The sequence below is a fragment of the Lathamus discolor genome, chromosome Z (assembly GCF_037157495.1).
Source record: "Lathamus discolor isolate bLatDis1 chromosome Z, bLatDis1.hap1, whole genome shotgun sequence".
Lineage (NCBI taxonomy): Eukaryota > Metazoa > Chordata > Aves > Psittaciformes > Psittacidae > Lathamus > Lathamus discolor.
This window is the reverse complement of record NC_088909.1, coordinates 39,333,835-39,349,892: the sequence shown is the minus strand read 5'-3', so window position 1 is coordinate 39,349,892 and position 16,058 is coordinate 39,333,835. Positions and strand designations below refer to the sequence as shown.

At 40.8% G+C, this 16,058-nt stretch overlaps 1 protein-coding gene across 1 annotated transcript in view; it reads left to right on the top strand.

Moving 5' to 3' along the window:
* The first annotated feature begins 293 nt into the window (after window positions 1-293).
* The window catches only part of FBXL17 (F-box and leucine rich repeat protein 17), a 310,790-nt gene continuing 295,025 nt past the window's right edge, over window positions 294-16,058 (top strand). Inside the window, exons 1-4 of the mRNA XM_065662668.1 lie at window positions 294-1,230; window positions 9,472-9,594; window positions 11,940-12,197; window positions 13,003-13,134. Coding sequence (XP_065518740.1) covers window positions 499-1,230; window positions 9,472-9,594; window positions 11,940-12,197; window positions 13,003-13,134 — 1,245 coding nt within the window. The 5' untranslated portion in view covers window positions 294-498. The remainder of the gene's footprint in view (window positions 1,231-9,471; window positions 9,595-11,939; window positions 12,198-13,002; window positions 13,135-16,058) is intronic.

Below are 16,058 nucleotides of genomic sequence, written 5' to 3'. Positions count from 1 at the left end.
GCGTTGACAGCCTAAAACTGCAGGAACCCTTGTGGTGGTCTCAACGTTTATGTTACCTTACCACTGCAAAAACTCAGCCCATACATATGATATGCTCATACACTGTTAACATTCTGCTCACCCGTCTTTACATACACAGTGCAGTTCAACAACGCACAGACACCTGCAAAGGCTGCGAGCGGAGGCAGTGAGAGATGAAAGACCCCAGGGGCCGCGGGCCTCGTGGGGCAGCGCCGGTCTACCGGCTCTGTGCCGGCCCGCTGCCAGCAGCTCCGCCATGTAACCGAGCACCGCCCCTTACCGCCCCCGGGGGAGGTCAGGGCGGCGGTAGCGGAAGCTTCTTCCTCCCAGCGCCGCGTCCCGGAACCAGACGCGCCGCGTCCTGGTCCGTCCCGTCCTGGCCGCGCCGCTTGCAGCCCCCGCGGGCAGCATGACAGCGCCAGCCTCCACACCCCGCAGGTGACACCCGCGGGCCCTTCCGCCTCGGCCGCCTCATATATGGGCCACCTGCTCTCGAAGGAGACCAGCAACCTGAGCCGGGACCGCCGCTGCCGCCGCGGGGGAAACGTGCCGCCGCGCAGCCGGAGCTGCTTCCTGCGCGGGCCTTGCATGCTCTGCTTCATCGTGCAGAGCGCCAGCCCGCCCGCCTCGGAGCAACCCCTACCCGCCGGAGACCCCCGCCTACCATCGCCGCCCTACGCAGCTCTCGCCACCGCGGAGCAGCGCTCCGCCTGCTGCCTCCTCCGCCTGTCGCCCGCCGCCTGGGAGCCGCGGGGCTGCTTCCAGCGTCTCCTTCTCTCGGGCCTGCTGCCCTCGCCAGTGAGGGGCCTCCTGGGGGAGACCAGACCATCCGGCGAGGCCGCTTCGGAGATGGTGTGCAAGCGCAAGGGGGCCGGCCTGCCCGCCTGCCCGCCCTGCAAGCAGCCGCGCTGCGCGGCCGCCGCCGCGGCGGAGCCGGAGGCAACCTGCCAGTGCCCGGCGGAGACGTCGCTCTGCGCTCTGCCCGCCGCCGACGGCTGCGCGGCGAGCGGTGAGTCCGCACCGGCCCGGGACAGCGGCGGAGCGGAGCAGCGCGCCTCGCCGCCTTCCGCGTCTGAGGGGGAGGAGGCAACAGGGGAGAAGGAGAGCGGCGGAGAGGCGGGCTGCGAGGAGCCGCTGGAGCGCCCCGCTGACTGCTGCCGGGAGCCGCCGCCAGATATTAACCAGCTGCCGCCTTCCATCCTCCTCAAGGTGGGTAGAGACGGGAGGGCGGGCCGGCACCCTGCCCGCTGGGGCCCGGGACTGAGCCTGCAGCGGGGAGGTCGTAGGGTGCCTGTGTCCCGGGGCGGGCGCGGTGGGCTGTGGAAGCGGGGGTCAGTGCAGTGCCCGGCCGCCGTTCGCTCGCTTGGGGTTTGGGGGTCGGTAGGGAAGCGGGTGTGTGTTCTGGTTTTGTTTAGGTATTCTTTCCGCCTTTGTTTTGGTTTGTCGCGGTAAGCGGCGTTGTGAGTCGTTGACTGAAGGTGGAGACCGACAGAAGTGCAGCAGAAGCTGCCCCGTGAACATTCTGAGCCTTACTTGTTAACTTACTTAAAATACGTTCTTTGCAGGTAGCTCCTTGTATCGTTGATGGAGTACTTATCGAAAGGACAGTCACTGTATTTACTGCTTTTGTGTAGGTCATAACTACATAGGCAGATTTTCAATGTTGCTATGGGGGGTAGAGTGGGGAAGGTGTTATTGTGTGTTTTGTATCAGTTTTGGCTTTACCATTTTCACAGCCTGTAGCTGTCTTGGATTACATGTTTTCATAACCTCACTTTGTATCTTCCAAAAACACGTTTCCTGTCCTTTTTGCTTATTGTTCCTTAATGCTGTTCTTTTTTGAGAATGACCTTTCCATTTTTAAGCTACTCTGTTGATGTAGTCAGTATGACTTTCTTCAGCTAAACCTTAGTAGAAAGATGAGTCTGGCTGGAACTGAAGCCTGTGATGTTTACCATAGTTTGATATGAGTGTGCCTTTATGTTTTGGGGAGTAGTGTTTCAGTATCACAGAAGTTTACTCTGGGGTCAGATGGCTAAACTTAAAGTAGGGCATGATAATGGAGGAGTCTGAGACAGATAACTTCTTGTTCTTGGCATATTGCTAGTTGTACAACACCAGTGTAGAAAGTACTTTCTTTACTCTTTTGTTGTCAGACAATAACTTCTCCCTAAAGTTGCCCTTCAGTACTTAGCTAGACTTACGGATTGTGTTGGTTATTTTGGTGGTTTTTGAGATGGTCGTGTTTTTTTTTTTTTGGTTGGTTGGAGGGGTTTTTTTGTGTTTGTTTGCTTGGGTTGTTTGGTTTTGTGTTTTGTTTTTTCCTGCTTCCATAGCACCCTGGTCAGGTTTCTGACTCGATTATACAGCCGCTTAAAGGCCTTTCACATGCTGAGTCTTGATACAGATAGACTATTCCAAATACAATCTTTTCTTCAGATGTACAACATTATAATCAGAGGATGTGAGCCAAGTATACCGAAAGTCTAAACTTCACAGCAGGTGCTGAAGACACAAACTTTAATACAAGGACAAGAGATTTCATCCTCTGAAGTCCTGGGAGCCTGATCCTGTTTGTTTTGTTTTGTTTTGTTTTTTATTCCTGTTTCCTTCCCTTGATTCATACCTCTGTGACCTTCAGATTGTGTGAGCGCACGAGTGGCTGTACCCATGTCTGTCAAGAAACATTTTAGGAAGTCCTAAGTAATGGCTGGCCACTTGAGAGGTGTCTTGTCACTTGGGGCTGCTCAGATGCTGTTCTGCTGTAAGCAGTTGCTGAGTCTCCCCAAAGTGAAGGATACGGAATTGGATGGAAGGCTTTGTCAGGCTTAACTTGGCCTGCAGATCATCAGAAGGGCCTACTGAGCCAGGAAGTTCATAGTGCAATGTGCCAGTTCATCCTGTTCCCCTGGTTGGGGAAGAGGGTCTCTGCATCTGTATGGCAGGGGGAGGGGGGAAGGAAATGAAAGAATTGCAGTTCTATAGATCAAAAAAGCTTACAGGTTGTTTTGCTTTTCATTTGGTCATTGAAACATGAATCAAATAAAAAGTGTTACACAATGGGCAAAATTTCATCTTTAATCTTTTTGGGTGAGGGTGGTTACCTTTAACTAAAGGATAATTTAAATCTGTTCCCTTTAGAATCTAAGGGGAGCTAAGGAATTAAGGTCAGTGAGCTTGACTGTAGCCTAGACACACGTGAATGGAAAAAATTCAGGGAGCTGTTTGTAAGCATGCAATAAAGATGAAAAATCTTATGCTATGTATCACTAAGTTTTTGAAACTTTGTGCTATATATCAGAAATCTGTTCCTGTTGTAATTTCACTGCTATTTATTTCTGGAAAGCAGAAATAAATCCCCTAGTTGTACTTGTTACCTGTTTGCAGTACTGTTGTTTAATTGAAAAAAGTGAACTTGTGTAAAGTGGTCTGCAGACTGGGTGAGCTTAGTAACGACGAGTGAAACACATCGGGTTTCCTTTTAAGCTGTGTTAACAGTAACTGTGCATGAAGAGTATGGAAAGGAAGTTCTCTGCTGTGCTTGGTACTTGTAAAGGCTGTGCTGTGGAGTACTGCATTATGCTGTGGGCTATGGCGTCTCCTTAAAAGAAAGCAGGCAAATTAGGCATCAGAGGGGAGCTAGAGGTCATAGAAATGTGGCTTGTGAGGTAGTTAGAAGATTCTGCTAAAGCTGAATGATGTATCTATTCATAAAGGAGACAGAGATGCACTTTTTTTTTTCTCTAAGAGAAAATTGGTGGAAAAAATCGACCATGTTCTTGTCCTGTGTCAAATAAAGATAAATAAGCTTAATTTGATGTGGGGGAAATTTGGGTGAGATACTTGGAAACTGACAAGCTTCTCACTGAGTGTGAGAACATTTAGGTCCTGGCAAAGATAGCTTCCTGTCTCTGAGGTTGTGTGAGAAGTTGGGATTTTTATTTATTCTTAACAGCAAGGGGTAAGCCCTTATCAGGGATGCTCAAGGTGTGTTTGAAAACACTTCAAAACAGAAGGGTCTGGAACAGATGACCTTTTAAATGTCTTCTTCCTTGGTTTGCTTTGAATTCTATAAAGGATGGACACATCCTGCCCTGCAGCAGTGAGCCTGTCAGTTTTATCATAGAGCTAATGCTCTCTGAAGGAAGAAGTGTGTATTTAAATTAAGGTTTTCATAAATATTTGAAGCACTAGTAGCTCCTTTTCTTGCATCTTTACTCAATGTTTTTTACTTACTTTACTCATTCTTCCCTTGCCATAAGGAGTCCTATGTTTGCTTTGGTTGCTGTAATGATGTACATGTTCGCTTTTGATAATGTTGATACTAAATGTAGTGTTGCTATTACTGTCCTAGCACTGCACTTAAGATTAGCTGAGTGATACAAAGTAAGTTTGATAGACCAGAGGCAGACCTTTGGTCTTGTATTCTGACTTCTGGATGCTGGCATTTATTTTTAATAAACTGATACCTGAGAAGACTGGATGTACATGTTATAGCTGCACTGTGTTTATGGGGTTTTTTTTTCCTAGCCTAGTCAGGAGGCAGAGACATCAAAATATGTTGGATTGGACGTCATCCACAAGTTCATGGAGTCACTGCAGTAATACCAGCTTTCTCTTCTTTTTGTGCTGGTGTTCCCATCAGTTTGTCCTGTCTAGAGTTTGTGTTGAGCCTTAATTTTAGCTATAGCATGGAGAAGAGTGGAAAGGGCTTTGAAACTTTGTGGCTGATGCAGGGAGGTAAATATTCTTTTATTTGAATTTTTGGTTTAATTATATCTTTTCTCTAGCAATGGACAACACAGCAACACTGTTGTGTTGTGTGGGTTTTGTGGTTTGTTTGTTTTTTTTTTTTCCTCCCTCTCTGGTGAAGCTCAATGTCACCCTGTGGTTGCAGTGGGGAAATGAACCAGCTTTAATTTCACTATGCTGTTGCTTAGTTTCTGGAAGTGCAGCTGGGGGGTGTAGTTGTGAAGAAAAATGTGCCAGTAGATTAGCCATAAAAGCAAAGATAGTCTATTGCCATTAATTCAGTGTTAATAGTCTGAAAGATGTCCTGATACACTTTGTGATTTATTGCAGAATTACGAAGATAAATATTTTGCTTTCCACGGGTGTATGTGTAAAGGTGGCTTTTATGTAATCATGTAGGTTTTCACATTACAGAATGAGTTATGTGATGGAGGAGACAAAAGACTTGGAATGAAATTTCTGCTTTTACAGAAGGCAGACAGATGCCTTGACACTCAGCCCCTGTAGCTGATAAAACTTTTCCTCATCTTGTGTATGTGTTGCTTGGCTTGCTCTACATCACTGAAGCTATGTATTGCTGCATGGAGAAAACTAATAGATAGCAAGTTGTGAAGTGCTTGAATGCAAATCAGATCAAATGTAACTCTTGCTTTCATTTTGTGTTCACCTATTTCTTCTGTTCAGGGTGCCTGATCCGTGTTTGATCTTTCACAGATTTTTGGTATGTTTTAGTGTCTCTGTTTTTAAATTGTTGTGGAGATGGCGAAGCAGCATAGATGTCATTCAGGGAGGACAGTTGCGTGACTGGGAGTTAAAACTTGATCAGCCCCTTCAAGTAAAGGTATCTTGAAGGTCCCTTCCAAACTAAACCATTCTGTGATTTACGTTATGATTCTATGACATTGTCCTGGGTTCAGCTGTAACAGTTATTTTTCTCCTTCCTAGTAGCTGGTGCATTGCTGTGTTTTGGCTTCAGAACAGTGGACAACACACTGTTTGTAGTTGCTCATTAACACCCTGATCTAGGGCTTTTCAGTCTCATGCTCTGCCAGTGAGGAGGGGCATAAGAAGCTAAGAGGGAGCAGAGACAGGACACCTGACCCAGAGTAGCCAAAGGGGTATTCAATGCTGCAGCACATCATGCCCAGTATATAAACTGGGGGTGTTACCCAGGAGAGATCCACTGCTGATATAATCAGGTTGGGTATTGGTCAGCAGCTGGTGAGCGATTGTATTGTGCACGGCTGCGGTTTGTTGGTTTTATTCCTTTCCCCTTTTCTCTGTTTCTAGTGTTTTCTCCCCTTGTTATTTCCTTTAGTAGTAGTAGTAGCTTCATTATTATACGTTAGTTGTTGGACTGTTCTTGTCTCAACCTGTGGGGTTTACATTCCTTCATAGAATCGTAGAATAGTTGGGGTTGGAAAGGACCTTAAGATCATCTAGTTCCAACCCCCCTGCCATGGGCAGGGTCACCTCACACTAAACCATGTCACCCAAGGCTCTGTCCAGCCTGCCCTTGAACACCACCAGGGATGGAGCATTCACAGCTTCTTGGGCAACCCATTCCAGTGCCTCACCACCCTTACAGTAAAGAGCTTCTTCCTTATATCCAATCTAAACTTCCTATCCCACCTAGACTGGGGGGAAAAAGGGGTGAATGAGTGAGTGGCTGTGTGGTTCTGAGTTACCAGCTGGGCTTAAACCGTGACAGAAGTGTACATGATTGAGTATGATTTTCAGGAATTAAATGTGGTAACTAGGGGACCTACTGCCCTCAGAAAGTTATCTGTCATAAGTAATTAAATTAACAGGCTTGGGGGTAGGAATGGTTTTAGCTTTCAGCTGTATTTATAAAACCTTGGGAATTAGAAAACAATTTAAAACTCTGGATAATCAGTATGTATCTAGAGAATGAAATGAGTGGTGAAGATCATCAAAGTGAGTTGTAGCTGTTTATGCATTAGTGTAGTATTTTAACCAGCACCTAGGATAATCCCTTAATGTAAGGATGATGTGCCACCAAACTGGAATATGCACAGGCTTTGCTAAGTTCTATATAGTGTAATTCAATAACATCTTCTTTTAACAGCTGCAAGCTCTGAAGAGAAATTGATGTTTTACATGGTGCTATTCAGAATCCTTTTGTAGCTGGAACTTGCATAGCTACTGCAGGCGATAAAATGGGCAAGACTTTGTCTTTGAACATGGACTGCTTGTGTAACCTCTGTGGCTACTCCTGTCCATGCTGGAACTTGAGCATGGACTTTGTCAGCAGCTGCTCTCTCCACTGGTGGCTTCACGCTGAGGGTTGTTTCTACAAGAAGCCAATGTGCAACACCTCTCTGTACACTCCTTACTTGTCTCTGCAGCATGGGCTGAAAAATGACCACAAAAGCTTCCATACATTTATTCCAGAATAATACTGTCTGTACAGAAATTCTGTGTGTGTTAACTACTGAATCAAACTTGCTTCTTTTTTGTTTCAGCATTGCTACTTCTATGTCTTGTGCAACAGCAAAGCAGTAGAAGTAGGTTTGTGATTTGTGTGGGCTTTCAGCTTTTGATAGGATGGTAGCTGGGACAAGAATTATTTAAGAGTTTTGATATTCACAGCAGCAGCTGGATTAGCAAGTCTTTCCTGTTTTGCTATGTTCTTGTTTTAAGAACTGCAAGCTCTTGTTTCTTAAAGTCAAGGTGATCTTCTACAAAGAAGCATATTTATTTCCCACTGTAGCAAAGATTATTTAAAGTATTTTATAGTGACAACCTTGGCATCCCTTCTTAGTATTAGCTAGAGTCAGTCTGATGTCCATCTAAACTAAATGTGGGTCATATTGTCCTGTTCTCTTCACAAGACTTTAACTGTTGAGAGATCAGTCTTCTGTTTCATACAGAGGTATGGTAGTAGGAACTCGAGTTTCCTCCAGCTTTTATTAACTTAGAATTGATGAGAATCATCAAGACTCATCTTTTTGGTTGGTGTTTTTTTTTTTTTTTTTAATACTTAGAATTATACTTTTACAGTATGAATGTTGGATGCCAAATTGCCACTTAGTTTTTCCTTGCTTGACTGGGGCTGGTAGTGTTTTCATTAGGTCACTAATACTAATGACAAGTATTGGTCACTTCCGTGGTCTGTGCACGGATTCACCATCAGTCAAAGAACCGCAGGGACGAAGCAGGCATTGGTTGTTTCGTCCACCTGCGTTCACCTGATTCCTTAATAAAAAGTGGCCATTGACTCTGGTAATGGTCAAGCCAAGGCCTGCGGGAAAACAGGGGTCATGTGCAGCCCTTCAGCACTGCGAGGTGTCTTGCATAAGAAATTATGAGTTTCCCATAGCTGGAAGAAGATGGGAGTGATAAACCTTGCGAGCATTTGCAGAAGGTGGTAAATTTGAAATTTGAGTGGTGGTGTTGTGTTGTCTTTTTGTCCCCCCCCCCCCCCCCCGCCCTGTTTTAATCCCCGTATTATATTTTGCAGATCTTTTAGGAATTGTCAACCAACTCCCTGCAGCCAAGGGAATTTTCCAGGGATATACATACTTAAAACTGCTAAGCTAAGCCACTCCTAGAACAAGGGGTTAGTAATGGTTGTCCCTGTTGACAGCTGATTGTCCAGTCTGTTCTAAAGACCACCCAGTGATGGAAATTCTGTAAATTTACCAGGTATTATATTCCAATGCCTGATTATCCTTAGAAGTCTTAACAATTTTTGAGTGCCCTGCCTACCACAATGAAGATGAAAGTGGTCTCTTTAGTTTGTTTGGCATCCCTTTTCCTTGGTTAAACATTCCTAGCCTTTTCCTTTCATGTTCTCTAGAGATCAGTGCTTTCCCATGGACACTCTCCAATACTTTCAGATTTTCTTGAGCTCGTTGCCCTGAGGTTGGCTATAGTGCTTCTGTTTAGTACTTGATGTCCTTATCAGTTTAGCAGGAGGACTGTTTCATGTTTTGCAGTCTGTATTTGTGTGTAGGTATCTTAATGTTGTAATGGCCTTTTTTCATAATAGGATGACATGTAGATTAAAGTTCATTTGTAGTTACAGGGTACCTGTGTATGTAACTCTTGACAGACTTTCTTTTTATATTTATTAATAAGAAATAGCTCTTCAGAGGAAGGGCTGAATATAATAAATTTTAACTGCAGTTTAGGAGCCTGCCATAAAGTTACAGTTTGTTTTTGCAGGCTGCTATTGTGCTCAAAACCTTGGGGTACAAAATGCTAATTCTATGCTTAGTTTCCTTGTATGACACTGATTTGCTCTGCTGATCTGCTCCACTGTCTCATGCCTTCTTCCTACAAGACTCATGTTTTAGTACCCTTGTGACTCTTCAGTTAAGAGTAGGAATGAAAGCACGTTTTAAATGACTTGAAAATAATGTTGAGCTGACATTTCTATTTGTTATTCTTCAAGTGTGCCATCTCAGGAGCACATTTGAATTTGTCTAAGAAATGAGTGCTTAAGTAGGAAACATTCTGTTGTTGGTTGTGCTAATGTGATTTATTAATATTGCCAGCTGTTGTGGGATATAGTTTTTTTTGTTATTGTCCTTGATTAATCAAGTTCTGACGAATTCTAGAATGTTGCAATGCTTTCTAATACATTTGTTTTACAAGATGGGTTAGTAATAAAATATTTCTGTATCTAAAATATGATTACTTCTGACAATTAATATTGTTTCCACTTTACAGGTATTTTCCAACTTATCCCTGAATGAGCGTTGCCTTTCAGCGTCACTAGTCTGTAAATATTGGCGTGACCTCTGTTTAGATTTTCAGTTTTGGAAGCAACTGGATCTCAGTAGTCGTCAACAGGTATGAAGATATCATATTTTGACTACTCAGAATTTGTTCTCAGAGCTTGTACTTTAACCGAAGCTGAGCCAAAGAGCCACATAAAATGGTGCCTACAGCGATTTTTCTGCTAGAGACTGAAAATATCAGGACCCTTAGATTAACTCTTTTAAATGTAGCTTCTCCCAGCTGTTCAGTTTTTAAACAGTGTGAGTTCAAGTACTGTTCAAAATGAATTGTAGGTGCCTGTCTTGAGTCTGCATCAGGTAGTGGTAGTTGCATTCATAAGAACTATCAGATTTCATTTTAATTGAAGGACACAATTAATGAGCTTTTCTAAAGATGCCCTAGTTTGAAGAATGGTTATGTAACTGGTGCTTGCTCTATTTGTTTTAACAAATTTTCTTTAATTTTTCTTCAACTGATTTGGTTCCTGCTGATCACAAAACAGACAATGTCTTTTTAGGCCTTTATGTGATCCTTTAATAACCTATTAAATATGTTTGGGGTTCATGGATTTAATTTAGTGAGATCCTTACAGAGCCTAGCCTGAGTTTGCTGAGAGAACTTTCCTCCTTGGCAAACTTCTTTTAAGGGTGTCTGTGTTGTTTGGCCACCTAATTTAGCTTTCTTGTTGTTCAGTTACTTGCAGAGATTTATGAGTTTTATGAAAATATAGGGTGCAAGGAAATGAGAACTGGAAGGTCCCATTTAAAGCAGCAGCAACATTAAGTCCTCTGTGTTGGACATAAAGAGTGCACATGGGATATTATTTTCAAATCACCAATGCATAAGAAAGCATGCAAGTTCTCATGCTTTTAGAGTTACTATATAACATATTTCTGAACCATTATGGAAAAATCATATAGTAGATGGTCTGGTTTTTCTCAAGTGACTCCAAAGCGCATCCAGACCAGAGGTCCATCTTTCTGCCTTGCAGGTAGTATGTGTCAAGTTAAGTCCTTTTTTTTTTTCCTCACTATCTTGAGGGTTAGCCTTATTTCTGCTACAAAGGTTTTTCATGGTTTTGCCTGTTAGGTAGTTGGGATCTCAGTAAAATTGAGTTCTTAATATTAAGCAAAAATGTTATCCTTCTGTGTGTGGTGGTGTGGGTTTGGTGGTTTGGGTTATTTTGGTTATTGTTGGTGTTGCTGTTTTTTTGTTTCAGTGTGTTTGTTGTGTGGCTTGTTTTTTTTGTTTGTTTGTTTGTTTGCTTGTTTTGAGGGGAGGTGTTCATTTAGGTGGTGTCTGTGGTTTATTTTTTGTGTTTTTCCAATTTGTCATGTTTTCTACCTAACAGCTGCCTGATGAAATAGCAAGAAAAAAAGACTAGACTTGCTACTAATGGAAAAGTTTGAATGTAGCAAAGTGTTTGGTTCTCAGCTGTTTAAGAGAAAGACAAAAAGAATTTGTGCTGCTCTTTTGCCCTCTCCAGGCTTAAGACTAAATCTCATCTATGCTAAGTGGTGGATATATGTTCCTGAATGGTATTGTTAGAAAGACTTTCATCATGTGTCATGTCAGGTGACTAAAACTTTTAAAGTGAGGGTGTTCATGCGTTGTCTTACCTGGTTTGGTTTTGTTTGTTTTAACTTGGAATTTTACCATGAAGAATAACTTGGGTTTCTTGCCTGTTTTGTAGGACTGGCTTCTTTTAAAATTATTGGCGTATTAACTAAGTACAATGTCTACAGGTAGAAAGTGGATAGAACCTTTTTTCTTCAAAGGATCACTGGGAAAATAGTGCATGTATCTGTTTTAATGGTCTTTCTTAGACTAACACTTAAAATATGTAAGTGTTCTGTTTTAAAACTGAACAAATAACATGAGGAAATTTCTAGGTTTTAATTAGTTTTTTTCTGCTATGCTTTTCTTTCCTTCTGATCCCTTTCATTCACTACTACCTTTTAGGTGAATGTTTTCTGCTGTTAAAAACCCTATTAGTACCTGCATTGCAATGGTATTTATCCACTGGCAGCTGGTTTTGGATGATTACCAAAGCCTAAATAGAAAAACTGTTGCATTTCAGGGACTTATAAACTCTTTACTTCTTTGTAAATGCTACCTTAGGTATGTAAGTAGAGTGCTGCTATAGAAGGGCAAGCAAGTCCTTTATTTTTCTAAAGCATGGAGAATTGTCTAAAATATGCAGCAGACCATTAAAGAATTAGAGCAGAATTCTTTTAGAGATAACTGTAAAACTGATTATACCAGTATGCTCTTATCTTGGGAAAACAAATATTTTCATTCACCCAATAGCTTACAAAAATGCATCTTGCAAATAGTAGGTTTTGTGCTAATGAAGTTAAAGATGCTTATGAAAAAAATACTTGCTTATGAAAAGAATATTTGGATTTTCTTTGCAGGTCACTGATGAGCTGTTGGAAAAGATAGCATCAAGAAGCCAGAATATTACTGAAATCAATATTTCTGATTGTCGCAATATATCTGATACAGGAGTATGCATATTAGCGATTAAGTGTCCTGGACTCCTAAGGTATACTGCCTACAGGTGTAAACAGCTTTCTGACACCTCTATTATTGCAGTTGCCTCTCAGTGTCCTCTTCTTCAGAAAGTGCATGTAGGCAATCAAGACAGACTCACTGATGAAGGCCTGAAGCAGGTAACCATCCTTTCCACTGATTTCTGTATAAATTAGTATCTTCCAGCTTCTTGCCAAGTACAGCCCTCCTCTAGGATTTAATTAAAATCAGATGACCTCTTTGACTTCAAATACCGGCTTATGGATGTATTTTCTCAGTACAGTAAATGTTATTTTCCAGAGCCTGTGTGTACTTTTTTAAAAATATCCAAGCATTGAATGAATGTAATCTTCAGTTTGACATCCTATACTTGACCTCTGGCTGATTAATTTTTGCTGAGCTCAGTTGCCACTTGGAATCAGTGCTTAAGTAACTCTTTTTGCATCATGAAAGGCAAAGGTGGCTGAGATCTTTATTTGTTAGACACACAGGATGTTTTCATCAACTCTTTCTTTTATGTTAAAGGAGCATTTAAGGGTAAACTATGACGTAGTTGTGTTAAATATGCTATCAGTGGTCTGGCATAAAGGCGCTAGCTATTTATATATGCTATAAGTGGTCTAGCATACAGGCATTAGCTACTTATATATATGCTCAATAGATAACTTGGTTCTTAGGTGCTGCTTTTAGATCCATTTTGTTGACTGTGGTTAACAACTTCATTTTGTCATGTATGTAATTATAATATTTTTTGTTTGTGTTAGTACTTACAAAACCTGTAAAGAAGGGTAATTTTTAAGGAGTGGCAGAGAAGCAGCAAGCAAGCTAAACTCCCAGCTTTCCAGTTCAGTCAGATCCTGGCAGCTTTTTTTGTTTTGTTTTTGGTTTTTTTTTCTTTCCTTCCCCTTTATTTTGAAGTAATCATTTTGATTTCTTTAATTGCAGCTGGGTTCAAAATGCAGAGAATTGAAAGACATTCATTTTGGGCAGTGTTACAAGATCTCAGATGAAGGAATGATCATTATAGCTAAGGGCTGTCTGAAATTGCAAAGAATATACATGCAAGAAAACAAATTAGTAAGTACACGTCATGATTTTTTTCCCCACAGTGTTTTCATTGTTAGAGCTTTCTCTTGCCTTTCATTGTCAAAACTTTCTTCTGAATAGCTGCTTTTTGACAGTGAATTGCTTAAAAATGTTGTCTAGCTGTGAAAATTTAGGCTCTACAGAGAGAGCTCAAAAGATCACTCAAACTAGAAGTTAAACTAATGCTAATCCTCATGCATATTAACTTTTGGGTTCAGCATGATGTTATATGGGAGTAATTGTTTGGAAGATGACCAGTATGTACAGGAAAATGCTTAGTCCATACGGAATGTTTCTTTTCTTCATACCAGTATGTTTTCCTACAGTAAAAAGTGCATATTTACTGAAATGAAAAGGTTTTTGGAGGTTGGGTTCTTGATTACAGATAGTATGCTCTGATAATCTTTTCTTGAAATATGTCACTTTTGTGTCAGGATGCAGTAGAGTAGTGTGCCTGTGCTGGTAGAAGGAAGCAATAAAACTGTCTTGTGTCCTTAATTATAAGTAGTCTTTGAAATGATTGTTTCTAATGTGAAAAGCCAGTATCTGGTAAATGGTATAGTAGAACACTGTCTTTTTCTAATTTTTTTTTTTTTTTTCAAGAAGGTAGACAAGTTTACTTGCACTTGAATTCTTAATTGTGAGCTGACATCAGGGTTATAACCTTTAGTTTGAAAACTGTTGAACTGGAACAAGTAAATTGTATTTGTAAGAAAACAGCATACCTTGTACTCAGTCATTACGTATTTGGCTTCAAGTAGAAAACATGAACTAATGCCCGAGATGGTTCATTTGAAAAAGGCTTCTATTTAAAAAAATCCACAACCTGCCATTTACTGGTTTTGAAGAAATGTACAAAGTTGAGAAATAGGAGCTAATGACCAAAACTGAGATCTTGAAATGGTTCATATGCAGAAAAAAAGGATGCGTCCTCTCCTCCTGTGTCAAAATCTTGAGTACTGTCAGCATTAGTCCTTGCAATATTTATCTTAATGCATGAAAATATTTTGGTTAAAATAAATAAATAGAAATTCTGAGGAGTGTGGAAGGAAAGCATACTCCTGAAAAAATTAACTGGAAGAAGGTAGGGAAATTCAAAGTATTATTTGTCTTTGAATGAAAGAGAAGAAACTTTTGCACGCTTAAGGTCTGCATAGCTGTATATGGAACATTACTTAATTGTACATAAAGATTGTTTTATATACAAATGCCTACATAAGTGCATGATCATTAGAGAATATTCTTATAAATATGTATTGCACTTCTTTACATTGAAGTTTTTATTCTTTTTATAGTCTGAAATGTAACTTAAGAAGTTGACCCTACAGTTGTTAAAAGTTCTGTGGTTTTATCATCTGAAATGTCATCTAATTTCTCAGTTGAAATAGGACATGGGAAGTATCTTCCTGTTTTTAAGACAAACAGGAAAGATATTCTTCACTTGCACTTTGGTTGCCCTTATTATTGGAAATGTAACATTAATTTTTCATTGGAAATATGACAAATACATACTCTCAGAAGTTTTGTTTTCATTATTTCATCATTTCTGAAATCTTGTCAAATGAGTTATGAAACCTAACCCTTTGCACAACTTTTCATGAATGTAGGGTTTTTATTAATGTGTAATGTAGTTTAAAGCTGCTGCCTAATCTTAATTTTTAAGTAACTTGGGTCAGACTTAGTTTAGCTTTGTAAAGTCCAAGTTCAGCTCCTTAAATCTTAGACTGGAAGTGCAAACATGAGATAATTTACAAAACTGTGAACTCCATGGTGCTGAATCTTTAGAATAAAATAACTCTTGAATGATTCCACTAGATGACAGAGCTGCAGAAACTGATGTGCTTTTCCCTTGCTAGGGGGAAGAGACTTTCAAATCTTTCTGGAAGTGTAATTTTGTATGATGAACCAAGACAACTTGCAAGAAATTCTCATGCAGTTGTAAAAGAAACATTTTCACTTTCCAAAATAATAGAAAGACAAGATAGGTATGTTTAATGCTGTGGAGTTAGCTCACAAGGGTGTCATGGTTGGTGGCAAATGATAATTCCACTGTTTGATTTGTCAAATTCTGTGGGCTACATTTGTTTCTAAGAGTGCCTTCTAAAATAAAACCACTGTTAATATTTGCTGTGGCACTTCCTGCAGTTTTGGGGAAGAAGGTGGTTTGGGGAAGCATGTGTGTTTTCAAAACTACTAAGTATTCATTGTCTGAAATCAAAATATTCTGTGGCAAGATAAGTATCTGATGTATGAGTTTGTGTATCTGAAGTTCATAGATGGTCAATCTGCTGTAGGAAGAAGACTCCTTTCTCTCCTGCCTCCCTTTTTAAACAGCTTCTCTAGCTTCTGTGTAAATACTTTAAATCTACTCTGGGTGTTTCATATTGTTTCTTCCTTTTCAGAGGTGCTCAAAATCATATGACTCTTACAAGCAATTTCTATTAATTTCAAAATGTGTCATCCATTATAGATGGTATGTGATGCCTCCGTTTTCATGTAGGCTTGTCTTGGACTAATGGATTTTATACTTCAAAAATAGATCTATACAGAGGCAGCCATCAGCTAAATAATGCCTTTGTGAGTGCTGCTTTACAGTGAAATGTGGATCAGGCAATACAGTTCAGTTGGTTCATCTGTTGCTAAGTAACTATCAGGCTGCTGAGCAGAAACAGAGAAGGAGGAATTCATGTTCTGATTGTTTAATATCCCAGGCATTTCACAGAAAAATAGACACTTTCCTTCTCTGAAATGCTGATCATGTTGCAGTAACAAGTGAAAGCTGCAAACAGTAAGTGGGTGCAAAGTGATGTATGAGGAAAAAGTGAACATTGTAGAGCTAACTTGACAATGCAAGGTTGTTGTTTTTTGCATGACTGTTTGATTCGTATGTCTTCATAGTGTGGGGTGGTTTTTTT